We start from the raw sequence: 25,805 nt of genomic DNA, 5'->3' as shown, positions 1-25,805 counted from the left end.
TACATACTTTGATACAGGCGAAGAATTATTTGAGGGGTATGTCAATGAAATCCTCGTGACGTCAGCCAATGCCAGCAGTCAGCTGAGAGCGAACTTCGAAAGGGCCTGAGGTGTTTTGATGATTTTGATCATGCCATGGCGGTGTGGCATTATATGGTCCAGGAGCGGCGAAGTTAAATGCCTCAAGGCTCGAGCTATGTTGCCCAGGAATAATGCGTGTGCATTATGTACCGTCGTGAAGATCGTGGCCTGCTGCCAACATTCGCAAACTCATTTCGTTAGTACAGGGCCAGACCATCACTCAAGTTCAAGTGATGTTTTCAAGGTGTTTCAAACAACTTCAAGTTGAGTATCACTAAGTACATGATCATCTAAAGGGCTCATGCCTACCGTGTACGACGTGCGACAGCCCTCAAGGCTCTAATTTATTCACTTTGTCTAGATGCAGCTGGTTTAGAGCTTAGCAAAGGCACGGAAGCACGTCCGGTCATGTAACGCGTAACCGGTAACTTCCTGCCATCCAGTGCTTGCTACGAGTAACTTTACGCTGATCCGAATACTGACGTGCTTTTCACCTGGCGAGCGCCGTGAGTCCCGCCATTATCCTCGTTCATTGTGGCACCTATTCTTCGTCGGCTTTATTTTCGGACAGTGTCGTGTGGGGAAAGTCTCTCGATATCTTCAAATCCCTTGTCTAGATCAGCCCGGGATTATGGTCGCTTCAAGTTCGTATAAGTACCAGAGGCTGGCACACGATGAAGCAGAAGTACACCAGGCGGGAGCGAGGTGATTAATCATTATTCCTCAACACCCCCGTTGCCTCCACCCAGAATCAACTTATGTCATGATAAATTCTCATGGATCTTGAAAAATCCTCCTATAATGACAGCACAGTCTTAGGCCTGGAGAGGACAGACTTCAAAGATATCGTGAGCGCCAGTAGTATCGAAAAGAAACCCTATTTTGGTATGACTGGTACTCAACTCAATATCTGGGTCACCGTTGCTTGTACGACAGCAATGACTCTTTTCGGTCAGTGCTTAGCAATAAGCTTGTCCGACTACGTCCTGATGCCATGATTACTATCCAAGGTTATGATCAAGGAGTATTCGGTGGAATTATCGTCACACCAGATTTCTTGAATCTGATGGGTAACCCTGATGCCAACCTACAGGGCACCATTGTTTCGCTGTACGATATCGGGTGGTAGGTTTACAAGCTCAACCGTCACGGCCTCTTGATTCCTGAAACAAATAATTTCTAGCTTCTTCGGTGCTATATCAACTTTCATGTTTGGTACGCGCTCTTCACTCGCCATAGTCAAATCCCTACTTGACATTATCTAGGCGAACAGCTTGGCAGAAAGAAAACCTTTATTGTCGGTGTCTTCATCATGTCTGTGGGAGCTATTTTCCAGACCTGCTCTTATTCTGTTGCACAAATAATTGTCGCAAGATTGATAACAGGTATGTTGGTACTATTGCCCTCATCATTTTATGCCGATTATTGATTTCTAGGTTTTGGAAATGGGTCTGTATTCTGAGATTACTCTAACAAAATTATGCTGATCGGTCCCCTTTGTTCAGGATCAATACGGCCACAGCCCCCGTCTGGCAAAGCGAAACATCAAAACCATCATGGCGAGGCAAGCTGGTGGTTTTCGAAATGATGTTCGTATTTATTTTTCACCTAACATCTGTCTAATGACAAGTCTCCAGTATGAATATCGCCGGTTTTTCTCTGAGCAATTGGATGACTTATGGCTTTAGCTTTGTGGACGGTAGCCTCGCATGGCGATTTCCTATCGCTTTTCAACTCGTGTTCTCCGTCATCCTATTCTGCACAGTACCATGGCTCCCTGAAAGTCCTCGCTGGCTTCTTGCTCATGGTTTCGAAGAGGAGGGCGTCAATGTACTGGTTGCTCTGGAGGGAAGTAACGCGAGCGCAGAGGACGAGTATATTTTGTCGCAAAAAGGTGAGATTTTGGAAGCCGTCAGGATTGAGAAGGAGACATCACCAAGCTGGGAGGACATAATAAGGGGAGATACGGGAGATACAGGCATGATACAAAGAATGGTTTTGGGAGCGGGTACGTTTGCCCCCTAATCAAATGCTCGTATATTTGACCGAAATATCTCAATAGGCACGCAGTGGATGCAGCAACTTGTAGGAATCAACGTCACGAGCTACTAGTAAGTAGATCACTCTAGTCCTTCATGTTATTTATAATAGATTGTTCCCAGCCTCCCACTCGTTCTCCAAAACTCCGTCGGACTCTCGAACAACCTCTCTCGCCTCCTCGCCGCATGCAACTCCGTCTCTTACCTCGTATTTTCCTTCTTTGGTCTCGCCCTCGTCGAAAGAGCTGGCCGGAGGAAACTCATGATGTGGGGTGCAGCCGGACAATGTGTCTGTTACATTTGGATTACGACTTTACTCTCTAAAGCAGATGATCCAGTCTCCGGCTCAAAGTATGGCGCAGGTGCCACCCTTTTCTTCTTTATCTATTATATATTTTTTGGGATTTGTTGGCAGGTGATTGGTCCAATAGTGACCTATCTTGAAGGATGCTGAACATGTTTTCAGGGAGTTCCATGGCTGTACCCGACTGAAATCAACAGTCTTTCAATGAGAACCAAGGGTGCTGCTATAGGAACTGCTTCCAACTGGTGCGTATGCTAACTTGACGGCGACAAATTCAATCCTCATTCCATTTAGGATATCAAATTATCTTGTTGTGCAGATCACACCCATAGGTATTGCCAGTCTCGGATGGAAATTCTACATCATCTGGATTGTCTTCAACTTCGTTTTTATCCCAGTAAGACTCTGTGAACTTGATACTTTCCCAAATACAGATTGGCTTATACTCGTCTACAATAGCTCGTTTGGCTGGTGTATCCCGAGACTGCCAACCGGCACTTGGAAGATATAGATAAACTATATCGTGAAAACAAGGGCATGATTTTCGTATTCAATAACAAGGAGGCAATACAAGTCGAGAGACCTCAGAAATTCATAGATGCGGATACGGAACGTACGAACCTATCTAGACGGAGGGATGCGAGTCAGGTATTTGATGATGCTGAAAGTTGAACAGTTTAGTCAAAAAAATTTGTATTAATTATACCGTCTGAGGTTCTCGAAATTTCAGGCTCTACAGAATTCAAAAGCAAGGAGTTCTGGCACTCGTCGGGCTTGAGACGATAGTCCCGCCGCACAGTAGCCAATTCCATTCTTCTTCAGGATCTCCGTGTGAACACTAAGGGGACTTTCACCGGCCTAAAATATGCAACATGAAGAGAGTAGCGAGTAGAAACACGAGTGGCAGCTTACTTTAACGTCAATACCTTAGTGCTGGTCAGTACTCTTTTCTTCTTTTCTTCCCAAGTCTCACCCGCAAAACGGGGCTCTTCTTGCACCGCAATTTTATATCGAGATACTAGCATCGTAATAGCTACCAAACTTTCAATTTCAGCAAACCTGTTCCTCGATATTAAAATTTGAAGAACTGAACGCAGTCAAATAAAACGCACTTTCGTCCTACGCAACCTCTTGCACCAGCACTGAAGGGTAAAAAGGCGTCTTTGTTCCAATTGGGCTGCATGAACCTATCCGGATTGAAAGAGAATGGATCTTTCCAATATTTTGCTATGAGATCAACAGGGAAAAAAAAAACATAAAAAAGATGAAATACATTGGAAATCTTTTACGTACGATTGTAGTGCATTCCTGCAATATGGATATAGATATCTGTACCTTTTGGTACCGGTACGACTACCACCTCACCTTTGGCGTTGGTAACAGTGAGTGTGGTGTCTTCAGCGCTACATTTCGGGATGGCTACAGCCTAGAGCACATTGAGTATTTCTTCAATTCAAAACGCTTGGAAAGAGCGCACTGGAGGGTATAATCGTAGAGCCTCATAGAGCACACTATATATAATGATTACCTTGGGTGAGTCAAATCCAGGATAGAGCAATGTGAGGGAAAGTGTTACATACGCCGTAGATCGTGTTAAGAGTGACATCTCATCATATGTCTAGTTCAATTTGAGAAAAGCTGTCTGGTGAAAGAGGGAAGAAAGATAAAAAATTACTAACAGGTGCTCGGGGATCCTGGATAACAGATTTGATATGTTGATACAGCTTCTCTTGTTCATCTGGGTGAAGAGCGAGAAGCGCGAAAGTATAACAAAGTGTATGGGCCGTAGTCTAATTATCCGCGTGGCTGAGTAAATATAACTGAACGAGATGAGAGAGAAATGTGCGCACTTCATGACCAGCAAAAAGGAAGATAAAGACGTTGCCTACACGTAATTAGCGTGGTGCAAAAGCTATAGTGGCGGAAAAATATATACTGATAATTTCATCGGCGTTCAAGCCCTCACTCTCACCGTCACCAGCATTCGCAAGTAATAAATTACTGAGCAAATCATGCCGCTTCACTTCCTCTGTATTCTTTCGAGCTTCAATCATCTCAATCATATATGACTAAAACAAAGGGATTAATAGAATATCATCATTCACTACCAAGCTACGTACCTTGAGCTCCTTAAAACCTAGATCAATCTCTCTAGTCTTCTTCGTCAACCCTACAGCCCAGTCCGGAAGCAAGAGTCTTTCGATAACATATGTCGTGACAGTACAAATGGAACTTTTGAACGACATTAGATGGCCTGAAGGAATAACTTTAGCATCTTTCCAAGCCATCTTACGACCAAAACCAGCAGCAGAGATCACATGGAGCGAAAACTGTGTACACATTAGTATGCTTTACTATTAGCGAAGGTCGATGACGACTCACAGAAAGTGTGATGTCGAGAAAGTTATCAACCCTAATTTCTTTCTTGTTCTCCCAACCACTATTGATTAAATCTTTCATAACTAAAACGGCTTCATCCCAAACGAGTCTATTGTTCCTCTTATGAGGATAATCAAAATCCTGTTCAGATGTTAAAAAGTGTTATAAAAATACCTCAGAGAAGCTGGGTGCGCTGATTTTTCGATACCTCTTCCAGACCTCTCCTTCCGATACCAAGATATTGGAACCAAAGAATGAGAATGCTCCATAGAGCGCGACAGCTTTGGGGAATCTCGATCGAGAAGTAGTGATTTCCTTGAAGCGAGGAAAACAATGAGTTTCACCAGTCATATGCGCCACTACAAAGAGAGTATGTACCTTCACCACAGAAGCGTCCGCAACTACTACGTCTGCTTTACTGGGAAACATGCTAACGTGTGTCACAATGTCGCAACCAGCCCATTCAAACACTAAAGTTTAGAAGAAGCTGAGCATATACACTAGAATGTGAAACGGACAATATACCAGAGTGTTTGTCTCCGAAAAGAAGATTGTTTCCACAGGAAACACCACGAATTTTTGGAAGAAAATGTCCAAAAAAACTTTCGAAGTAGAATAATGTTCGATAACCAGGAAGGTTACTGGAAATTTGTCTCAGTAAGACAATTGGTGAACTGGTGACAGAGCTTTGATGTACCCCAGGCTACGAGCCACTTGCTTGAAGGTTACTATCTTTCTGATAGCATAGACGATGGCGACCAGTGATAAAAAGGTGTACCACATCGCTGAGTATTAGTGTATGAACCCCAAAGCCGAGTTTTTCTCCCCCTTTATGTTCTTTCGCATTGCTTCGACCGCAGCATCAATCCTCCGGAGTCCGAGTATGGGCGCAAAAGCGGTGTGTACGTCATACGTATTACGAATCACATGAGGCCCGTTGACGTTGGCAGGTACATTTGGTACGTTATGTTGATCATTTTGTTGCGACCATCAAGTTCGAGCGCGGACACGGGGTATCATATATCACCTGATGGGTGCTTGAAGCTTGGTGTTTTCGACTTGACTTGTCTTGCAAGAATAAACGGGCCGTCTAGCATGAGAGGGGTCATGCTCGCCATTCATGCTGTGCAGAGACTACACCCCTTAGATCATCAGCGAGAGTCCGAGAAAGGTCGACGCATGTCCGTGAAATCATCGAATTACCTTGTGTAATGTTTGTCGGAAAGCTGAAGGTGATGCGATCTAAATGAATCAGGCAAACTCATGTTATTTTTGCTGGATCTTGCTACATCGTAAGGGCCCAATTATTCTGTGTCGGATCTGGTCTGATCAGAAGGAAAAACACTATTGAACATTATCCATGTCAGATCAGGAAAGGTAGGGCAAAAATACCAATCCAGACCAATGCGACAAACGTAATCGATTCCGACTATTTTCAGTTTTCCGACATTCCCGTTGACTTCCTGTTACATCTCAATCAATCAAGGTACTTCATACGATTACATGGGTGGCGAACCAGTGGAAGTGACATATTAAGGTGCAATGATGGTCCACTGGGAGTTGACCTAAGCGTATGATAGTAGACTCGGAATAGTTTGGTGTTGTTCCGCTTCCATTATCGCCCAAGAATCCTCGGCTCTAGCATCGCTGTAGAGTCATTCGGGACAAACAATAGAAGCTATCCATGTTGGTTATTTCACGGTACTGTGGCAGTTTCACCATGGGCACTCGCGGCCATTCTCTTCGGATTCCATGTCCTTTTTGCATGTCTCAAGAGATAGACGATTGACGTAGGTGTCATACCCTCCATCCGCTTCGCAGCACCCTAAGACAGTGATGTGTCAGTACTCTCAATCTGGAACAGCAATTTTTAGAACTACATACGATGGTAGTAGGACGCACAGCAAACAAACGCTCTTTCACTTCGGAGCTTAAACAAGCCACCTCAGAATAATCCATTTGTGGATCTAGTAAAAGTGATTCATCTTCCATGAATACGCGAAGGTCCGCGTCTTGACGAGTAAGGTGAGCACTGTAACGACCTAGTGGATTCAGAGCGTCTTCAAGTTAACCGAAAGAGGTCACGTTGAGGGTACGAATGGAGACACAAACCATCAATATCTACCCGCAAAAGTATGCGGGGATCTATCTTTCCTAACTCTTCAACAACGGGTATAAGTTTTGCCGAGGTGACTTGAGGATACCTGAGCATCTCATATGCACTGAATAGTACGCTTAGTTGGTGAGACCGTTACGTGGAGGTCGTTCTCAAGTACCTTCGCACCACCCCATCTTTTTGTACATTGAAACCATGGGAGATCCATTTCTGAAGTGATTTTTGAGTCGTAGCGCATACGCCAAGTCAGAACTATGACGTTACCTGTGGGCTCAGAGCTGCACCTTTCAACAACATAGCCGCTTCCTCTATTTCACTCCTCGTCCTTTGGAACGCAGTCCAACGTTCGTCAGAAACAATGCCGGCTGTTCTCCCTGGTGGCAAACTCATGAGGCCAAAGCCCCACTTCGTGTAGCGTTCATACACTAACCTTGCTCAGTCAATCTCAAATCGGCGTTGTCGCTTCGGATGCTCATACGATATTCCGACCTTGACGTGAACATCCGGTCTTAAATCAACTCGATTAGTCCACAAATCCATGAGTAGAAGGTTTGGAACACTTACAGGGTTCTTCAGCTCCTTTAACAATGAGGTCATCGATCATAACACCGGTGTATCCATCCGCGCGAGTGATGATAAGTGCTGGTTTATGTAGCGCTCGAAGACCAGCATTTATCCCCGCAACAATCCCTTGCGCAGCAGCTTCCTCGTACCCAGTAGTCCCTTCTTGTAAATGAGCCACAGTCGAAGTATAAATTCATAAGATCGCACCGTTAATTTGACCTGCGAGAAACAATCCCTGGAGCGGAATCAGTGTCAATAGCGTTCCGTATCGCGAACAACACGACGTACTTGGATACGTTTGGTCTCCAACGTCGCTTCAGAAACATGTGAGATGAGCGCCACACGGGAAGCTGATAAGATTACGCACGCCCTAGCTCTCGAGCATCAACGTGATCGTACTCAACACCATATGCCGGTCGGACCATCTTCACATTTTCCAGACCAGGTATTGTCCGCATCATTGGTTCCTGTAGCTCTTCAGGCATGCTGCACGAAATGCCGTTCGGGTATATCACATCTGCGGCAAGTATATTAGCGAGAATCAATAAGGAAGAAGACAAGTTACCAGAATCGTAACCTTCAGGCTCTAACCAAATAGTATGATGGTCCTTATGACCGAATCTTAATACTTTCGATTCAATAGAGGGACAGTATCTAGGACCTTTAGCGAAGGTGAGTTTGAGAGTATGGATGGAGCTCTGAACACTACTTTCCTTTTCGCGTTTCCTGGATATGACAGCTGAGGTGTAGGTTCTTCTTCACCATTTCGTGCGTCTCTGGCGTAGTGGCCGTTTGATAGCAGGCTATTTGATTACCCTTGTCTATACGCTCAGTTTTCTACAAGTGAAAGGAAGGAGATAGCTTACAGCATTATCCACTTCTCTATTCAAGAAGCTAAAGGGAGAAGGAATTAAATCCCCATCCTGTCTAAGCATGTTTGAGAAGTCAATCGTCTTTCCGTCTAGGCGGGCTGGGGTGCCAGTTTGCAGTCTGCCCAGCTTAAACCCGGCGGATTTAAGTGACGCAGAAAGTCCAACTGAAGGAGCTTCGCCTATGCGGCCAGCTGGAAAACGCTTCATTCCTGACAATAGTGTTTAACCACCACAGTGCGCCGTTAAAATGAATCGAAGACGTACCAATATGGATTTCTCCACCCAAAAATGTCCCAGTACAAATGACGACTTGGGAACAATTGATGACCTCTCCTGTCTCTTAAAAACGTAGCCTGTTCAATGGACGTCGACATAGCATTGTAAGGCAGACATACCCAATTTCACACCTGTAACCCCTGCCCATCTTCCAGCCTCGGCCATCGATTGATCCAAAACGAGGTCAAAGACACTCGCAGCTTTAATATCCAAACCCGGATAGTTGTTAAGCATTCCTTGCATATGACGCTTGTATAGCGTCCTGTCTATTTGAGCCCGGGGTCCCTGTGAGCTGTATGAGCAAAGTGCGGCGAAATGACGACTCTCGTCACTAACCCATACGGCAGCACCTTTGGAGTGATTGAGCATTTGAAACTGGATGCCAGCTTTATCTATGCATCTTTTGAGAACGCCACTGTAAAGTATGAGGTACTTTCACTTGCCTGAGACGCGTCCCATAATACCATCTAAAGCATCAACCTCTCTCACAAGAGTACCTTTGCCTACACCTCCAATGGAGGGGTTACAAGACAGTTCCCCGATGTTGTCAAGCTTTTGAGTGAGAAGAAGAGTCCGAGCGCCTGTCCTTGCGGCACCAGCAGCTGCTTCACAACCTGCATGTCCTCCACCAATCACGCAGACTGGTAAACCTTTGAGCTTGAGCTGCTCTTTCAAATTTGGTAAGACTGCTTACCATCATAGGACAAGTTTCCGACTGTTGAGTAAGGACGCGAAGAGAGACGTCTAGTGCATATACGAGTCAGCATGAGCGACTCGGCAAAATTGGACGCAAATTAAATTCAGTAGCCCGCCACATTTCCCCATATAGTAATTTCTCCATTTTATCAAGGGACATCATTCCATGTGCTAAGCATCTCGCCCAACGATTCCATACAAGTTCCATAAAATCGTTATGAAGCTAGTGGTTCTAGTTTGAAGGACTTCATGACTTAAAGCGATGTAAAGCTGTTCTCTCATCCCGCTCACCACTCCAACCTCGACCATCATGCCCAACTACTCTGACCCAGTAGCAGAGAAAGCTGATCATCTGCGAATGTACATGTCCAACCATCCTGAAACGCTTTTTGCCTATGCCAAGTGGTACGGGAACGTTGGAGAAATCATCAAGAAAGTCGAAATGATGAATATTGACGTCCAGGTGCGGTAACCGTAGAAAATATACTGGGATTGAGTTGGCGAGACTAACCGTGTTTCGAGGGTTTATTATTGAGATGTACTCTCAAGGCCGGTGGTAAAATCGACGTGTACATACCTATCACACCACCTCTCAAATCCTACGAGGATGTAAAGCCTAGACTTTTGGAGATGAAAGCCTTGGCTCAAGAAGGACTAGGAATCGTAAGGAACTCTAGAAACACAGCTGCGACCATCCGATAATTTATTAACTCAGGTCAAACCTCCTATGGTTACCAAATTCTATTTCCCTTTAACCGCTCTTCTCACTATCAGCGCACTCACTGCCACTGCATTCTGCATTTACGCGCCTTCACTTACCCCACGCCCAGTTCTTGCTACTATAACCTTCATCACACGATTGGGAGGTTTGACTCGGAGTTGGCTAGAGCCTTCCTTTTACATCGGAACGTTTCTACACGTACCCGAAGCTTTGTACATGGTCCACCTCAGTCGCAAGCATCAAATGCGATTTGGCCTAGGAGTGAGTCCCCTTCATTTTTTCTATACGGCAGAGCTAACTGCGTAGGTTATCAGATAGCCTATGTTATAGCTACTCTCGTTTGTGGTTTCCCGATGTGGGTGAATCTGAAAAAGGAGATCAAAGCGCTCAGGATAGAATCTGCGATGAAAGTCGAGTAAGCTGTATAATATTGAATAATACAATGAAAGGACTTCACAAGGGCGTGGATAGAGTGCAGTATATCTATTAGGCTCATTGACTGTGATGCGCATTTGAAGAGGTTAGCTCATTGCAAGTTCAGGAAAAGATGAGAACGCCATTTGTTTTTGAATTTTGTTTCGATCCATCGATTCCTACATTCAACTTAGTATAAAATATCATTTCTATAACACGACTCGTGAAGTGGGAACAAGTATATCGGCTGCCTCAGCTGCTAGTCTCGTATGCAACAGTAACATCTGCTACTGTACCCCTCGACTTTCCCATAAAGTCTGCCCTTGACAACTCCGCGAACTCCGTAAACTCCCCTCGTAAGTTCTCGTAAAAATCTCTAGTCATGCCAGCAGTTTCTCTTGCTTCGACATTGAACGGTCCCTTGACTTCACCTCTGAAATTTTTCTTCACTTCTTCTCTAAACGCTCTAATTACGCCACCATCCTCGGGATTAATCCCTTGCTGCTCACAAATCCACATGAACCATCGATGCCCGGAAGTGACATGCGTAACTTCATCCGAGTGAATAACTTCCATAGCCTTTACTGTGTCAATATCCCCTGCCCTCCGGAAACGATCGATCGTTCCTGGATTGACATCAAGTCCTCGGGCCTCATGAACAAGATGAATGATGGCGAGTCGGGCTCGAAGGGAATGTGAAGTCGTGGTAGCGGATTCCCACAGAGAGGCTTGAACTGGCATACTTCCATACGGTGTGGAAGGGGAAATTGCGCTTAATCTGGTAGTAAGAAAGGAACTGCACCCGATATCTTTGAGAATTTGATATCAGACGGGCGTCAATAGAAATTGACGTACAAATGCTTGGCCTCATCGAGGGCCATTTTAGTAAAATCATGGAAGAAAGCAGGTGGTATATCAGGATGTAGAGGTCCAAATCGGACCATGATATCCCATCTACGCATGCACGCCAATGACAACTACGTTCATTCCGAGGCATTAGATGCACTCACGCTAAATCGATACTAAATCAAGTGACTTTTAATTAGAAGAAATCACAGCGAGTTGAACAGGTATTTGAACCGACACTCACGCCCATTGTTCTATATTAGCAAGAGCATGCAGCATGACTGCCTTGTTTTTCCTGTGCTTCACTTTCGTAGGATCAGTCTCAAGATTGCGCATCCAGGATGCGTCGCGGGATGGTACTTCGGGTGGGCGAGGTGCATTAGCCGACTTATGCCCAATGGATTTTAGTTTGCCTGTTCTGAAAAGATGCACGGCATGCCTCGTTCGCTCCACCTATAAATTTGAGTAAGGCATCAAAGGATATCGAGTTGTAAGTACCTTTAAAGTAGGATTAGGCGTGTTCAAGATTAAAACACCCCATTGCATCAATGTCTTCGGCGGGTTTTCAAGTGGTACAACCGGCTCGTCTTCAACCAGCGGTGTACATTCTATTTGAGTATCTTTCTTGATACTCGGAGATGAAAGACGTGGAGGGTCAGCGAACTCTAAAAGCATAACGCATGAGATACCTGGCCCATTCCCGAATGACAGTTCATAAATAATAACAGCTCACCCTCGGAAACAGGTCTCAATTCCACCAAACGCCATCCAGATCCTTCATTTGGTGTCTCAAGAGATACCATCTCCACACCTCTATCATCCACGTTGACATAAACAGCAAAAGTGCAAGCTTTCAACCCAGTCTCGCTCTTGCCTGTTCTCAAATCAAAATCATATCTCTACACCATCAGAGCTTCGTCTAGAAAAACCGCCCAATAGGCACACGCCATAGGATCTTGACTTACCTATGCCACGGGCAAACAGCCACCACAGAATCACCACAATCCTCTATTTCTGCATGAGACAGCTCAGCACCTAAATGTGGACAAGTAGCTTCCATAGCATAGAGTTGTCTTCCATTGGTATTCAATCTAGCCGAAGGATCTGACTCTTTTTCTAATTGAGTTTCCTCCTCGCCCCGTTCTTGGTCGTAGTTTGGGACATCCTGTGACGTAGATAACCTGAAGAGGATCAGAGAGCGATAATTGCCTTCCGTCGATCGCAAGGTCAGCTGGTATCGGAAGTGACTGAAAAGTTGGTCGAGGGGTGCAATTCTGATCAAAGACACACACTCGATGAGATAGTGAGGCTGAATGGAAGAAGAAAGACGAACTCAAGTAACTCAACCATGAGGGTCAGAGTAGAGTGATGTCTATTTACGGATCAATTTACTATGCACATGATTGACCCAGATCCTTACCGCTGATAGAAGAAACATAGAACCCGGCTCGGGCTCGGGAAGCTTCGAACAACGCAATGCGGCCCAATGTGTTGCAATACGTTTGGGGTTCTCGGTCAACAGGGCAGAGCTATCACAAGCTAGGCACTAAAAAACCCCATACAGCCCAAAGGCGCAGCAGAACGAAGAAATAACTCGAAACTCCAAATGACAACCTTCAACCGATATATACAAAAGCCAAGAATAATGAAGCATTGAGTATAGTTATGATCATAAAGCAGAGCAGGTACAGAAGAAAACACAGAGCAACAGAGAAAGCAAAATACAACTACTCATACTTATAGACACGGATTCCCGCCAAAACAAGACAGAAAGAAAGAAAGGGGCGAACAAGAAATTAATACATAGTCGTCATTTGTATAGGATTGAACCCGCCGTGCTGCATAACATGCTGCATGCTCGTACTAGCTTGATGCATTGCAGGGTGATAAGATGACTGTTGGGGTGCCTGCTGCTGCTGATGCTGCTGCTGTGACTGTTGCTGCTGCTGATGTCCCATGACGTGTGGAGGTGATGGCGAAGGTTCAGGTGTCCAAGAAAATCTGTCATAAAAAACCCACATAAGCATCCCCAAGCACCAAAAGAAAGAAAGGGAGTAAAAGCTAATCTTACCCAGGCATCATCATATTCTGCCACCAAGAAGGACTCTTGATAGCTTGCATAGTCGCCAGCATTTCCTCATCAGGCGAATACCCATTACCCAACAGAGCAAGTTCCGTATCAGACCCAAAATGTATCGGCCCTGAACCAGAATTGTACGTCGCCTCAGGGCGATAGATAGGAGTTTGCAAAGCCTGTTGTGGTTGAGAAGAATGCATCACGTTCGGACCGTATCCGAGACTATGGTCAGACTGCATAGGGTTCTGCGGTTGTTGAGCGACAGAGAAGGTCGTCATCGACGCCGCAGGTATCTGACTCGTTGCGTCCGCCAATGATTGATTTGGTGGATTAGGATGAAGCCGCCCAACAGTCGCACCATCACGTCGATGGCGCGAAAGCAAACCAGCCAAAAAGCGTGCATACAACTTTGGTGTATGCCTGTCATCTATCGCAATCTTGGGCGAGCTCAGCGTTTGAATCAAACGTCCTATCAGCTCAAAGATGTCTCCTTCTTGATCCTTCGTAAGAAGCGAAGCAAACTCGGGCCGCAGCAACTAGTCCATCCAGTCAGACCACACCGCCATAATCCAGTCAGGGAATGTCCTCACTTTGAGAAGAAATGCCGAAGCAAATGCCGAAAAGACAAAATGACCTGCCATCCAGCATCAGCCCAATCGTTCGGTAAGTTCCATAGTAGGGAATCAACTTACCATCCGGAGCATACCGCATATACCCACTCGGAGCCAACTTATCAACCATATTCACGATAACGGATTTAGCCGCTTCCAAGCACTGTGCAGGGGGATCCGATTAAGCACAAACATAGCTGCTTGAGAAACAGAAAGGAAGCACACACCTTGGTAAAGAAAACTTGATCACTCCGCTCAATTCCCCGATGGAAAGCCTGTTGGAAACCAAAAGAGAACATGACCAGACGCGAATACGCGACCAAACTGACAGAAAGAACGAATGAGCCATCAGAACTTCCAGCTCAAAACATGTCAAAATGACTCACAAGGGTAGCAAAGAACAACGAAGAACACAGCCGGGATCTAGAAACCAATGTCATTAACCAGGGACAATTCACTTCCACAGCCTCAACTTGCCTTGAGGGTCAGAACCTTCCTCAAAACGCCTTAGCCATTCTTGATGGTATTGCGTCAGGTACTCGTCGTGTTTCAAAGTTATCTTCCGGAAGTCCACATTCTAACAATCATTACCTCAGTTAAGAATTTATAAATATTCGATATCAACGTCACCCACCTTATTCAAGCGACTCGGGGAAGAAGGATCGCTGAAGATCTCATCATGGAACCTGTTCACAATTTGGAGTAACGCCGAATGAGCACACAGATGGATATCATACTATATAAATCACTCGGATTAACGAAAGTCATACGGTGTGGCGTGGAAAAAGAAACTTACAGGAAGGTTGTATTGCGATTTCAGGTACCAATCCCGAGCGTTTCGAACAATACTGAAAAAGAATGAAAATATAAGCAACAAAGAAACAAAAGTCAACTGGGGCCTTGCTTTTCACTTACAAGTCTTCCTTAATCGTAGAAGGTTTCCCAAACTGTGTCGCAGTCGAACGATCCAAATTAAAGCATATCATCCACACTCTCGCACGATTCAAAACCTCACGTTCCTCTTTCTCATTCTTCGGCTTAACCGAGGACACATGATGCAGATTAAGATCCGTAGCGATCCTGAAACCCAAAAGAGATTAGATATCAGAAACTTTCAATTCAACAGAAAGCGAAACATACCGAATAGCAAGTCCCGTATACAACCAGCTTCGATCCTCTTCCCACCTTCTGGCCGGGACAGCGTAGATGCTCATCAGAATATACGCTTGACATAATTCCACAGACTTCCATCCATCAATCAAAGCATTCGCAGCCGAATGCTTAGCAAAATGCATCGCTATAGGATAAATCTCCGATTTCTCAACATAATACCTAGAGGCAATCGCACAGACTTGCAAGCCGTCAATCCACAAAAGTCAATATTTAAGAGCAACGACAATAAACTCACCAACAGTAAACAAGAATGGACAACGAGCAAAAGTAGATGCCGGGGTATGAAGAACAGGATCGAGGAGAGAGACAAATGGCTGTGCATTGATGATGAGCACATCAGAAGAACCTCACACAGATATCAAGAAGAGAAGCTCACATTGACATAAGTATAGAAGCTGATAATGCGAACAGTATCAGTGTTTAATCCCATAACGATATACCACGATTTAAACGCACAGATCAAATAGTTTCTGGACGTCATCCGGATTAACCAGCCCATGAACTAATATCTCCGGGGGACTATGTTGCTCTATCAGTGAAGCCCGAATACCCAAATCAGTAGCCGGTCCTGAAAAGGTCATCAGTCAACTGTTTCCGCCTGATGTGGAAAAGAAGAAATCACCTGGCATGAAATATGTTTCGTTCGCTACTCCCTATAGAAATGAATAGATTAGCTAGCAATTTATAGTGTTAATGCCGAAAGTTCCAACTCACAACATTATCATCATTCAAATCTTCCTCCGTCAAATTGACATTCCGTGCCCGATCCTTCTTTCCCTTAGATTTACCACCACTAATACTCATATTGGCCAATAGCCCCAAAGGGACATGCGCGTCAGGCAAGGCAGCTTGCATATTCTCTGTCTCGCTAGTAGAACCACCCTCGGCATTTTCATCTTCTGGAGGAGATACATCAATCCCAGGAGTGTCAGAGTCACCATCAGATTCAGCATCCTCTTGATTCCGCAGTTCAGTAAAGGCAGCTTGTCCACCAGCACCACCTGCGTCCCGCACGCTTGACTGAAGCCGGTCTAACCAGGCCAAGACGCTTGTATTGTCTTGATCGGAAGGAGATGTCGCCATACGGTATGAAGCGATCGACAGTGGTGTGGCGAGGTAAGGGTTATGAAGCTAGAGGGAGCAAAAGTACGATTAGCGCTGCTATGATTGTTGAAATGATACATACTTGTTTGAGCAGGGATTCAATGATAGCATCCTTTTGTCGGATCTGGGCTAGCAAATACTCGCGCTTACTGAAGGGAGATAGATCAGTCAACATTTCAAGCGGAAGTGAGGATGAAGACGAGGTAGAAGAGTTCGAAGCCAAAGAAGCTGAAGAGGAAGTCCTCCTGAGTTGCGACATCTTTCAAGACAGTGAAAGAATGTACTGAAGGAAAACAACCTGCAGAACTATGCGTCCTTAAAACAGGCTCTTAAAGCTTTTTGGATGGCAACTAGAATGAATTTCCCATGCCTATATCATCAAATAAAAGCAGGTGATATGGCCAATGTCAAAGACCGAAGCGAATATGCCTTGAAAGGACAAAAGCCAAGAAAAACCTCGTTAGATGAAACAGCCCGACTTACTTTGGCATTGTCCTCGGCTTACGACCTTCGACAATACAAACATGACCGGTGCTTCTGCATCTTTTACAAGTATTGTCACCCTTCGGGAAATCACATTTCATCTGAGATGTGAGTCAGTTTAAGATTTCCGGGTATAAATTTTGAGACAGAAAGATGTCAGGCCGCGATAAGCGGTGGAAATGGCAATTTCGGCTGCATATTCCGAATAATTACGGGGTCTGAGGTAGACGGTGATCGTCCACGTCATAGGATAAAACCATAGGCGCGAAAAATCGGAGCAAGAAGGAACTGCGGATGATCGCAAGCCCGGTTATTAACATAGCAGAGACGAACCTTGAGCTTTTTGCAATGTTTGCAGGCACCAGGCCTATAGGATATCATGTAGCCGGAGGATACGCCATGATTGAAATAATACCGAAACAGGAAAAATAGCCGTCGACGCGTTAGAGATGTTACGCGGTCAGGTGAACGGCAAGTCAAAAACAAAAAAGCGGCAGTGGGGGCATTCGGAAGCGATATACACCCGGTGGGCGAGTACGAGAAAAAGCGATGCGTTGATTAAAGTCAGATTCGCACATCAGATGGAATAGACAATTTCCGCAGGTAGATCAAGTCGGATTGCACAGGAACATCGGAACGATGAGGCAGTGAGGGGAATATAAGCGTGGGAAAGTTGTTGGAATAAAGTTAACGGATCACGGATTTCGGAAACAAAGATATGAACGATTCCGGCGCAGTCGAACGCGGGATAAGAATGTTTGGCCGATGTCAGAGAGATGTCGGCATAGAAAATATGACACGGTAAAGAGGGGCCCGAGAGTGGTGTAAAAAGTTGATGAAATAGGGCAGCGTAGAATATTCCTATCAGAACAAGTCAAGAGGAAAGATAGAAGAATGGCGCACAGTCGGAGTCTTTTCCCCGTTCGCCCTTCACCCACTACACCTTTGATGCCGACACTGATACCCCCATCAGCATCTTCCTCTTCACTTTCTTCTTCGCCTTCGGAATCGCCTCCGTCAATGCGTTTACGCTTTCTCGGGAAATGATCGCCAGGCGTCGCCGGCTGGGGTGACTGAGGTAATGAGTGAGCGTTGCGTTTCAAGGCTCCGTTCGTCGTCGTCGCTTTCTGGGGATTTCGGCCGACTTGAGTAAAGCCACTACGTGATCCGATCCCATGGGCCTCTCCTTTGTTGGCGCCAGCGGGTGATGGGGAAGGCTGTGTAGCGACAGGCGAGGGCTGAGGCTGGGCTTTGAACTCGTACCGCCGAATAGTGAGTTGACCCTTGCTATATGGTCCGTCTCCTCGACCATTGACATGGTTTTGTCGAGTGTTTGACCCGTTAAGGCCATTCGAAACTTGGGGTGAATGTGATTGACTGACGGGCGGACGCGGCGGAGATTGACATGGCGCTGGTTGCGCCGGTTCATATTGCTGCAGGTGTTGCGACGGAGAGGTACGGTGCTGAGATTCTTCCGCACCGTTTTGCTGGATATGCATAGTTCGCTGGAGAGTAACTTGCTGCGTTTTTTGAACAAGAGGGTTTTGATGTGCTGGTGGCGGCTGTTGCTGGTCATGCCGTGGCTGTTGCGGGTATGACTGAAGATTGTGAGGGGAATCGAGCATGTTCGCCCAAGACTGAAGGGCAGACTCAGGGGCGACATGTTGGTGGTTGTTGGGCTTTGGTTTCTGAATTGTCACGAGGCGTGTGGCGTTGAGTAGCTCTGATCTGTAGGCCGACTCGTACGGGGGAGGCTGCTGCTGCTGATATAAATTAGGTAGTGGAGTCATGTCACCGAGGGGTGCAGCGTATTGCGCGTGTGCTTGAGAGTAGGAGGCGCGATTGTAGTTGTGATCTATCCACTGCTGATATGGAAGTGTGTCGGGGTCGGGCTGGATGGGCGCTGAGTCGTCGAGGCCATAGTATGAGGAGGAAGGGCCAATCATGTTTGAATTTTGAGGAGGATATGTCCAGGCGCCGAGAGGACTGGCTGTTCCTGAGAAATAAGCCGGGAGCGAGGTTCTTGAGGAGAAGAGACTGACCTGCGTGCTGCATGTGACCGTGGTGATGTCGAGGGAGGGAGAGGAAGGACCGGAGGGAAAAGCTCCTAGTGGACTGTCGAGGACGATGGCAGCGCTTGCACCGATCTGGCACCGGGGGATGTCTGCCACCGATGAATTTGCCCAGCCAGCGTCTGCAGCCCCTTTTCTACCTCTTCTTATCTCCCTTTCCCATTCCAGTTCATATTGCAATCTTGATCCAATCATCCCCCCCAACCGACTCGTCTTTCATCTCGCATCCACGAGGCAATCCCTCACATACCCTGTCCTTACCCATCCCTGCCCCACACTACTCACTTTTCTGTCAGTCCAGACCTCCGCCATCATACCCGAAACACCTCAGAAAAGGGTCGTAGAACCACCGTTCAAAATAGATTCCGTCCCCCACCGCACAAAGTAACTTCTAAACCTTCCCATGTGGCTCATCAGAAGCACATGCACCTTCTCGAACTATTACAAACACAACGACTCGAACTAGCCCTCCCCAGAAACGGACATTGTGTAGATCAGGGTGGAAAAAAATTCTGTAGGTCACAAGCGAAGGCACAAACACCATCGACCCTAATAAAAGTGCAGGGGACTTGTGGAGCTTGTTCATGGGTTCAGAATCATTGGGCAACTGCAAAGTCATGTCAACACGCCTAACATCAATCAATAAACGCGAATCTGGAAATAACTATGTTGGCGGCGGCCTTGTTTGTACTAATTAAATACTTCCCTGTCAGTGATAGAAGAGCTTCCTTGCGCCATCGCTCAGTACGAACATGAACTCTCCCTTAGCCACTGATGATGATCACTCGGTCATACTGACCATGACGTATTCAAAAACGCAATGGATATCCGTTTTACGCGAATCCTCCCAGCGGTCACCCGAGGGCATCAGTAGTAAAGCAAAAAAATTCATAACCCTAACACCCACCCACCTTCCTCGGTCAACCGGCCATGTACAGAACAGGCGCTCATATACCTCTGACCAATCGGTTCGGTTATCCCGGTCCTTCGGTACATCAGGTCCCCGAACTAAAGGGATGAAAGAAATTTTAGCAACTCAACATCCGGACAAGCTCCTGAGTTAATTCAAACTTACCTATGAAGTCTTGTGCTCCTCCAATCCGAGTCGGGAAAGAGAGATAGAAGAAGCCCGATACAACGGATGTTTCCATATATTAAAGATGGTCAAACTCATGGGTTTGTTTAACTAACGGCACCGAGAGCCCACCAAAGAAAAAACAAACGTCACCTCTCCTCCTTCGTTAATTGATTCGGTTGATCAGTCTTATAAATCATTTGAATTGATAATTTACCGTGGAACTAATTTTTTCGACCTGAAAATCTCTTCCATATCAATGTCATGCCTGATATCATTCACAACCGACAAAAAAAAATCAAACATGATTTCCTGCACTCAAAAATTCTAAGTCTTGCCATTCAGATTATCAAACAAAGAATACCCAGAACAACGAATGAAAACACACACACATCAGGATGCACACACACTTGTCACAATTTAAAGGCAACTTCTCGCGCAATGATGCTTCTAGTCTGAACAATCCTTGGGTCGAGAACCCCGAGTGGGAACATTCGGAGAAACGGCTCCATGCATTTACGAACGTGCTTTGAGTAAACAAAAAAAAATTGACAAGCAAGTGACAGGAAACATACCTCATGTCTAATCCAGCAAACTTGGCACTTAAATATAGAACACAAAAAACGACAGTGAGTATACATTGTTGATAAACAATACAACATGATGATAATGCGCTATGATAAATAAAATACACCAAAATGTCCCTCCCATACACAAATCGTAATAATATAAAAAAAATCAAACTCTCCAAGGTGCTCTCGTCCCTGTCGGTCCTAACGACATCGGGGTCGAGTCCTTTCGTTCCCTAAGCGACGTCTTCGACGAAGGGACATGTTTCAATACCGCTTTCACAGGAGTGTCAGGGCTTTCAATAGCCCGAGAAGGCGAAACGACCAGCGTTTCTGTATTGCCGAAAAATAGAGGATTGAAGGAAAATCCAGCGTACGGTGTAACATCCAATTTTCGAAGAGATTGCCGTCGTAATGCGTCCGATGCATGCCGCGAAAGTTTTGCTTGCCGCTGGGACCCAGTCATGGCAGCTCCGGATTTCGTTGACCATTTTTGTGAAGAAACATATGTGGCCGACGACGTGGTCGACATTCCTTCGTCCATATCCACCAACTCGTCCGTAAAAGTCTCATCCACAGAGAACTCGGAACGCGAGAACAATATCGACTCTCGTTCCGATATGTCTCCAACAAGAGTCGAGTCCAAATCCCCAAAGTTCTCCAACTCATCGATCCTTTGTTGACTCCATCCCAAAGCATCATAAAGCGATTGCTCAAGCTCATTAGAGACTTCCTGTTCAACCAATCTCGAACGACGATCCAACCGCAGTCGTTCGTTTTCCCAAAACAGTCGACGATATTCCTTCAACCAATCCCCATGGATCTCCCTAATCTCCTTCTCATGCCCATCCTTCATCTCCTCAACCATTCGTTTACTTTCCTCAAGCTCCTCTACCAACTCCACCACAAACTCCTCAATCATCGCTTCCTTCCGCACATCCACCGCCATCTGCTTAGCCGCATGCGTAATAGCAGCCACCCTAGCCCGTCTATCCCTCTCTCCCTCCGCTACCAAATCTCGTATCTGCCTCTCCAATTGCCATATCTTGTTCGAAACCAACAATCTGTCGCAGAACGATTGAAAAGCATTTGAAGACTTCTCTTTCTCAATGGCCCTGATCGAGGCCCTAAGACTTCGAATTTGTTGCTCTTGTTTCCAAATGCGGTTCATATATAGGAGATGGTCGCAAAATGTCACGAATTCCGTTGTAACATGGTGCTTCCTATCGATGGGTTCATCGAAGGTAGTACTAGAGGATTTAAGACGGCGTTGTCGACTTGAGAAGAATGATTTTGGATGATGAGGAGGAGGAGGGGGTGACGTAGGTGATTTTTGGCAACCAGGAAGGGATCGCTCTCTTCGCGATAGGGAAGCTGAAGAGGATGGCCGCTTCTCAGGACATGGTTGACATTCCCGATCGCTCACCATCTCAACTTCCAATCCTTTAAGATCTTCTAGAAGTTGTCGGGCGCTCAATGCGAGTTCCTTCGCGCGGGTGCTTGGTGACGCGATTGGAATGGATTGCGGTGTGGAAGACATCCTATGATGACTCTGTTCGCTCACAACGGTTGTTACGATGATCTTGAATAGTACAAAGAAATGAGGACAATAAAAACGGGAACAATGTGTTCTCCGGAGACTGTTGAGGGAAAGCTGACAAGGTTTAAGTAGGACGGTTACCAGATGGAACAAAAACATACAAAGAACAAGATTGTGAGAGCAAGCGCCTAAACCGGGGCAGAAGATGAGGAAAGGTCAGCAGAGGGAAAGCTGCTTCAGCTATATCAAGTTTTGGAGAACCAGTCGGAGGACCACATGGATGCCCAGCGTGTGGGTTGCGGTGTAAGCGTAAGCCGTATGATTATTCTATGTTTCATGGCCTCGAGGATTGTCAAACACCCGCAACATGCGTAATCCACGAGGCAAAGAGCGAGGTGTTCAAGGTCACATGATGCGTCCCTACCCTGTCCAGTGTCCTCGTGGATTTCGACTCCTAGACTCGTGGCGTCCTATGAATAGAAAGTTTCTGGCTTTTGACGCTCTGCGTAAGCGGTAGGGAACATCGGTGCAGGGAGTCAGGAAAGTCGTTTATTTTTTTGGAAATATTTCACCGATCGTCTAGAATTAAACTTGTTTCTACCTGACCATGCACAAGTCGACGATATCTCAAACATGATCACCATTTTCTTTTTCCAAGCAAGCGAAAAAAAGAAAACATATCTTGATTCGGTGCCATATCACTTTTCGGATTCAACCCTTCCACACAGCGGGACCAGGAACCTAAGGGCAAGAATCAGGAATGTTTATCACCGCATTTTAGGAAAACGCAAACGTACGGAGTAATTTGTGGGAATGGGCCAATATATGTCGAGGTTCACACTGTGATCTACCAACACAAGAGATCGGCTTGTACCCCACGAGAAAGCGAAGAACGTATTGTAACGTACCACCTAATGGTATGTACCCCGGGATGGAAACCTTCGGGGGATCACCGGAGCCACCATTCACAATCCGAATCTGTGCACACGAAATGAAAATTTCAGGTGCTCCAGGTTGATGTAAGCCTATATGTTCGACACGAACAAGATACTGTAAAATGTCGAATTTTGAACAATTTACACAGACAAGAAATAATCACTTGGAAACTCTCACCTCTCCTGAAGGTGTGGTTCGAGGAACAAAAGTCGTTAATACTTTCCGGTTCAGAGAGGTAAAGGAGAACGGGTCAAAGGTAGCGCCCCATTCTGCGATCTAGGAGAAAAAAATCGATCAGGTGTTATCTACATGGTGAGGAAGGGACATGTAAACGTACTTTGAACCATCTCCTGCCTCTTCCATCCCAGTCCGCCACCTTCCGTGGTGCATGGCCAAGATATATCGCCGCGGGTCCCATATGATATATAGGGATATCAAGTCGAAAACCAATTTTATTACCAGCGGCAATCTGAACTGTTTCTCGAGCCGCAGATGGATGAGAATTGCAAATGATATCGGTACCCGACGCATATTCGAGAACCGGAGAGTTGTCTTTGGGTTGTCGCACGGCGCGCGTAGATATCTTGTGGCCCGCAACCAAGGGTTTAAAAATGTCTATAGAAGATAGTTTGATTAGAACAGTAAGATTTTTTTCTAACAAAAGAAGATGATAATTACAGTGCGCGGATACGATATGAACCGCTAAAGCAATGCTAACAGCGAAAGAAAACCTCATAGAATGGTGATAATGTAGTTGCAGGGGGAGGTCAGTGAATCGAGAAATTCATAAATCCTCTCATATAAATAGGATATAGCTCTCGAAAGCACACTGGTGAAAGGACGATTCGCCGAAGGCCATGGCAGCCAAAAAATTGTCTTTGATCCGCCGTTGCTTCCACGTTTCGGAGCAAGTAGCTGATTTGCGAAAATTGACTGCCGGACAGGGCAACAGACATTCTGCGCGGATACATTCAGATTCTGTATATGAATCCGTACCTGATCCACCCATTATGAAATAAACGCGTCCCTGAAAGTTTCGTTCGTTCATGTTTAATATTTCGCTTTCGACAAAACTTCATAAGTCAGCTAGAAGCAGATTGTTGAGGATCAGCGGTGTATCAATAGCCCTAATTGAAACAACGAAAGGCCAGGTTAACGTCATGTAATTCCGGGGAAGATGGCTCCAAGCAAGAGCGTAGCGAGACGGGCAGAACAAATGCTCGATGGGCAACGCAATCATTCAGCCGGATAGAGTCTTGGCACCACAGCACCAAGAATGGGATCCGCAACTGACCGCCCCAACAGATTTTCAAGCATGCGAAGGCTGTAGGTACCTTTCTCCCTATGGCAAAACGCACAACTTCAGAGGAGAGTGAATATTTCCAGATGACAAAGGGGTGAGTACGTGCTCAAGAGACCAGCAAAGAGCCTAACTTTGGTCAATAGTCGTAAGCCGCTGATAAGTAAATTAACGATATGAAGATGTTCTTACATGGGTGATCCTGACATCTCCATCCAGATGGCAACATCAATAGCATCGCCAAACTGTCCACTGTGAGAACCAGCAATTGTTTGAGCTTCGAAGCTGCGATAGCCAAGTAACAAGTATGATTGAAGTCTCATGTCAGACTTCCCTCTTTAATTTATGTCGGAAAAGTATTTGGTTCTCAAGCCTACAGCCACTAAAGACAAACCTGCTCCTGCATTCAGCGAACCTCTACAGTTCTACTCATCCAATCTTCCGTCAGGCGAGTTTCGACAAATTCATGGAGCTCTTTGGCCTTTTGAACGCTTGTATCCACGAGTCGGATAATCTCTTCGTGAGGGAGCGGAACGCCACCGAGCTTTTGAAGAACGCAAAGCTCCTTCTGTGCATTTAATGCGATGGAAAGAAGGCCAGCGCTAAGGCGTTGCTCCAGTTGAGAAGGGTCGAGGACAGGTGACGTGGTTGCATCTGGGAAGAAGGCAAAGGTGAAACAAAATGGGGTGTGATGTATTGCGAGTGGAACTGGGGCCCTTTCGGTAGGAGGGTGCTGGAAAATCCAGGTCAGATATCTAGAGTGCCTCCAGATGAATGACGTACGACGATGACTTCATCTCCAATAACCTCAACTTCCGGTCTACGAAAATGCCGAAGGGCAACGATACCAGCAAGGCAGGCGCAATCAAGCATATTGCCAGCATCGGAGAGGAAATGGAATGTTATGCGTAGATGCCAGACCTAGGCGCGGGTAAATAGATATTACAAAACTAGGCGTTGGACCGCGTACCCGATGGCCAGCTAGAATACACAGGGACTCTTTGTCGATGGCATCGCTTCTTCGCAACACCTTGTCTAGCATCCGGTTGATCATTACTTCCTCTTCAGAGGCTGCCCTATCATAGAAATGGGTTAAATCAATTAAAAAAGCTGCAGCGGGATCCAAAGGTACGCACCTACCGTCCAGCCTCATATTCGCTCGATGCCATAGGTGAAATTTCGGAATGGATGGAGATCGACCCTTCGAAAGGTCTTTCAGGCGTGGGTTTGACCATTTTTGCATCGACTTGAGCAATTACCCTGTATAGCATAATTCAATATAGCTCAATGATAGTCGGAAAGATTCATACATTGTTTTTCCTAGGTTGCACTCTACATACCCTAGCTCCGGCCCAAACCTGAATTCAAGTTTTCGCTGCTGTAAAAGCGAACGACCATCAAGTCGGAGAGATTCTTTGAGAGAAGCATAAAGAAACTCTTTTTCTGGTATGGATGGCGAAGGCGGTCGCATTTTGAGTTTGGACTGTCAAAACAGCAAGACGAGAGGAATTTGAGTTCAGTCATGTGATTGCTCGGGATCATTTCTGTCAGACTTGA

General features: G+C 45.8%; 10 protein-coding genes across 10 annotated transcripts; 2 read left to right on the top strand and 8 right to left on the bottom strand.

Moving 5' to 3' along the window:
- Nucleotides 1-809: 809 nt before the first annotated feature.
- AGABI2DRAFT_181156 (hypothetical protein) lies at nucleotides 810-3,096 on the top strand (the record flags this gene model as incomplete). Its single annotated transcript, XM_006456521.1, has 12 exons — nucleotides 810-1,032; nucleotides 1,092-1,206; nucleotides 1,265-1,296; nucleotides 1,347-1,466; nucleotides 1,518-1,530; nucleotides 1,587-1,670; nucleotides 1,719-2,089; nucleotides 2,144-2,192; nucleotides 2,244-2,535; nucleotides 2,587-2,669; nucleotides 2,719-2,821; nucleotides 2,884-3,096. The coding sequence occupies exons 1-12, from the start codon at nucleotides 858-860 to the stop codon at nucleotides 3,094-3,096; spliced, it is 1,650 nt and encodes a 549-aa protein (XP_006456584.1). The 5' UTR covers nucleotides 810-857.
- Nucleotides 3,097-3,242: 146 nt separating this feature from the next.
- Nucleotides 3,243-5,154, bottom strand: AGABI2DRAFT_211625 (hypothetical protein; the record flags this gene model as incomplete). Its single annotated transcript, XM_006456520.1, has 12 exons — nucleotides 3,243-3,282; nucleotides 3,337-3,483; nucleotides 3,537-3,651; nucleotides 3,718-3,850; nucleotides 3,902-3,935; nucleotides 4,005-4,042; nucleotides 4,104-4,214; nucleotides 4,275-4,309; nucleotides 4,361-4,493; nucleotides 4,545-4,754; nucleotides 4,807-4,923; nucleotides 4,978-5,154. The coding sequence occupies 12 exons, from the start codon at nucleotides 5,152-5,154 to the stop codon at nucleotides 3,243-3,245; spliced, it is 1,290 nt and encodes a 429-aa protein (XP_006456583.1).
- A 1,345-nt stretch (nucleotides 5,155-6,499) lies between these two features.
- Nucleotides 6,500-9,398, bottom strand: AGABI2DRAFT_154140 (hypothetical protein; the record flags this gene model as incomplete). Its single annotated transcript, XM_006456519.1, has 18 exons — nucleotides 6,500-6,628; nucleotides 6,688-6,845; nucleotides 6,916-7,025; nucleotides 7,080-7,129; nucleotides 7,184-7,293; nucleotides 7,350-7,427; nucleotides 7,484-7,642; nucleotides 7,691-7,718; nucleotides 7,772-7,797; nucleotides 7,851-8,000; nucleotides 8,049-8,137; nucleotides 8,193-8,299; nucleotides 8,350-8,564; nucleotides 8,620-8,694; nucleotides 8,751-8,916; nucleotides 8,968-9,023; nucleotides 9,075-9,272; nucleotides 9,326-9,398. The coding sequence occupies 18 exons, from the start codon at nucleotides 9,396-9,398 to the stop codon at nucleotides 6,500-6,502; spliced, it is 1,977 nt and encodes a 658-aa protein (XP_006456582.1).
- Nucleotides 9,399-9,637: 239 nt separating this feature from the next.
- AGABI2DRAFT_122469 (hypothetical protein) lies at nucleotides 9,638-10,467 on the top strand (the record flags this gene model as incomplete). Its single annotated transcript, XM_006456518.1, has 4 exons — nucleotides 9,638-9,790; nucleotides 9,850-9,990; nucleotides 10,043-10,309; nucleotides 10,363-10,467. 4 exons carry the CDS (start codon nucleotides 9,638-9,640, stop codon nucleotides 10,465-10,467), a joined length of 666 nt encoding a protein of 221 aa, XP_006456581.1.
- A 107-nt stretch (nucleotides 10,468-10,574) lies between these two features.
- AGABI2DRAFT_188477 (hypothetical protein) lies at nucleotides 10,575-12,658 on the bottom strand (the record flags this gene model as incomplete). Its single annotated transcript, XM_006456517.1, has 9 exons — nucleotides 10,575-10,641; nucleotides 10,812-11,258; nucleotides 11,318-11,416; nucleotides 11,473-11,484; nucleotides 11,553-11,761; nucleotides 11,807-11,997; nucleotides 12,042-12,205; nucleotides 12,274-12,582; nucleotides 12,642-12,658. The coding sequence occupies 9 exons, from the start codon at nucleotides 12,656-12,658 to the stop codon at nucleotides 10,575-10,577; spliced, it is 1,515 nt and encodes a 504-aa protein (XP_006456580.1).
- Nucleotides 12,659-13,375: 717 nt separating this feature from the next.
- Nucleotides 13,376-16,857, bottom strand: AGABI2DRAFT_154135 (hypothetical protein; the record flags this gene model as incomplete). Its single annotated transcript, XM_006456516.1, has 17 exons — nucleotides 13,376-13,561; nucleotides 13,649-13,921; nucleotides 13,976-14,019; nucleotides 14,078-14,159; nucleotides 14,224-14,320; nucleotides 14,383-14,419; nucleotides 14,474-14,573; nucleotides 14,631-14,732; nucleotides 14,793-14,844; nucleotides 14,912-15,076; nucleotides 15,137-15,347; nucleotides 15,405-15,483; nucleotides 15,622-15,737; nucleotides 15,792-15,822; nucleotides 15,884-16,300; nucleotides 16,356-16,422; nucleotides 16,757-16,857. 17 exons carry the CDS (start codon nucleotides 16,855-16,857, stop codon nucleotides 13,376-13,378), a joined length of 2,160 nt encoding a protein of 719 aa, XP_006456579.1.
- Nucleotides 16,858-17,692: 835 nt separating this feature from the next.
- Nucleotides 17,693-18,376, bottom strand: AGABI2DRAFT_195644 (hypothetical protein; the record flags this gene model as incomplete). Its single annotated transcript, XM_006456515.1, has 1 exon — nucleotides 17,693-18,376. A coding segment is annotated over exon 1 (561 nt), but the record flags the coding sequence as incomplete, so codon positions are not given.
- A 2,808-nt stretch (nucleotides 18,377-21,184) lies between these two features.
- Nucleotides 21,185-21,685, bottom strand: AGABI2DRAFT_53855 (hypothetical protein; the record flags this gene model as incomplete). Its single annotated transcript, XM_006456514.1, has 1 exon — nucleotides 21,185-21,685. A coding segment is annotated over one exon (501 nt), but the record flags the coding sequence as incomplete, so codon positions are not given.
- Nucleotides 21,686-22,723: 1,038 nt separating this feature from the next.
- Nucleotides 22,724-23,702, bottom strand: AGABI2DRAFT_188473 (hypothetical protein; the record flags this gene model as incomplete). Its single annotated transcript, XM_006456513.1, has 6 exons — nucleotides 23,627-23,702; nucleotides 23,286-23,563; nucleotides 23,126-23,224; nucleotides 22,921-23,062; nucleotides 22,810-22,859; nucleotides 22,724-22,753 (listed from the first exon to the last, which is right to left on the bottom strand). Exons 1-6 carry the CDS (start codon nucleotides 23,682-23,684, stop codon nucleotides 22,724-22,726), a joined length of 657 nt encoding a protein of 218 aa, XP_006456576.1. The 5' UTR covers nucleotides 23,685-23,702.
- An 848-nt stretch (nucleotides 23,703-24,550) lies between these two features.
- On the bottom strand, nucleotides 24,551-25,732 carry AGABI2DRAFT_228615 (hypothetical protein). Its single transcript, XM_006456512.1, has 5 exons — nucleotides 25,559-25,732; nucleotides 25,389-25,508; nucleotides 25,219-25,324; nucleotides 25,032-25,169; nucleotides 24,551-24,981 (listed from the first exon to the last, which is right to left on the bottom strand). Exons 1-5 carry the CDS (start codon nucleotides 25,717-25,719, stop codon nucleotides 24,655-24,657), a joined length of 852 nt encoding a protein of 283 aa, XP_006456575.1. The 5' UTR covers nucleotides 25,720-25,732; the 3' UTR covers nucleotides 24,551-24,654.
- Nucleotides 25,733-25,805: the final 73 nt, after the last annotated feature.

This window comes from Agaricus bisporus (genome assembly GCF_000300575.1).
Source record: "Agaricus bisporus var. bisporus H97 unplaced genomic scaffold AGABI2scaffold_13, whole genome shotgun sequence".
Classification (NCBI taxonomy): Eukaryota; Fungi; Basidiomycota; class Agaricomycetes; order Agaricales; family Agaricaceae; genus Agaricus; species Agaricus bisporus.
The sequence above is the reverse complement of the archived record's forward strand: the minus strand, read 5'-3'. Positions and strand labels throughout refer to the sequence as shown.

Bases quoted from the DNA above. Each gene is read 5' to 3' on its own strand.
- AGABI2DRAFT_228615 (XM_006456512.1), bottom strand. From the start codon at position 25,719: ATGCGACCGCCTTCGCCATCCATACCAGAAAAAGAGTTTCTTTATGCT. The intron at 25,509-25,558 runs GTATGAATCTTT...TATGCTATACAG, and splicing joins TGCAACCTAGGAAAAACAAT to GGTAATTGCTCAAGTCGATG. The intron at 25,170-25,218 runs GTACGCGGTCCA...ACCCGCGCCTAG, and splicing joins GTATTCTAGCTGGCCATCGG to GTCTGGCATCTACGCATAAC.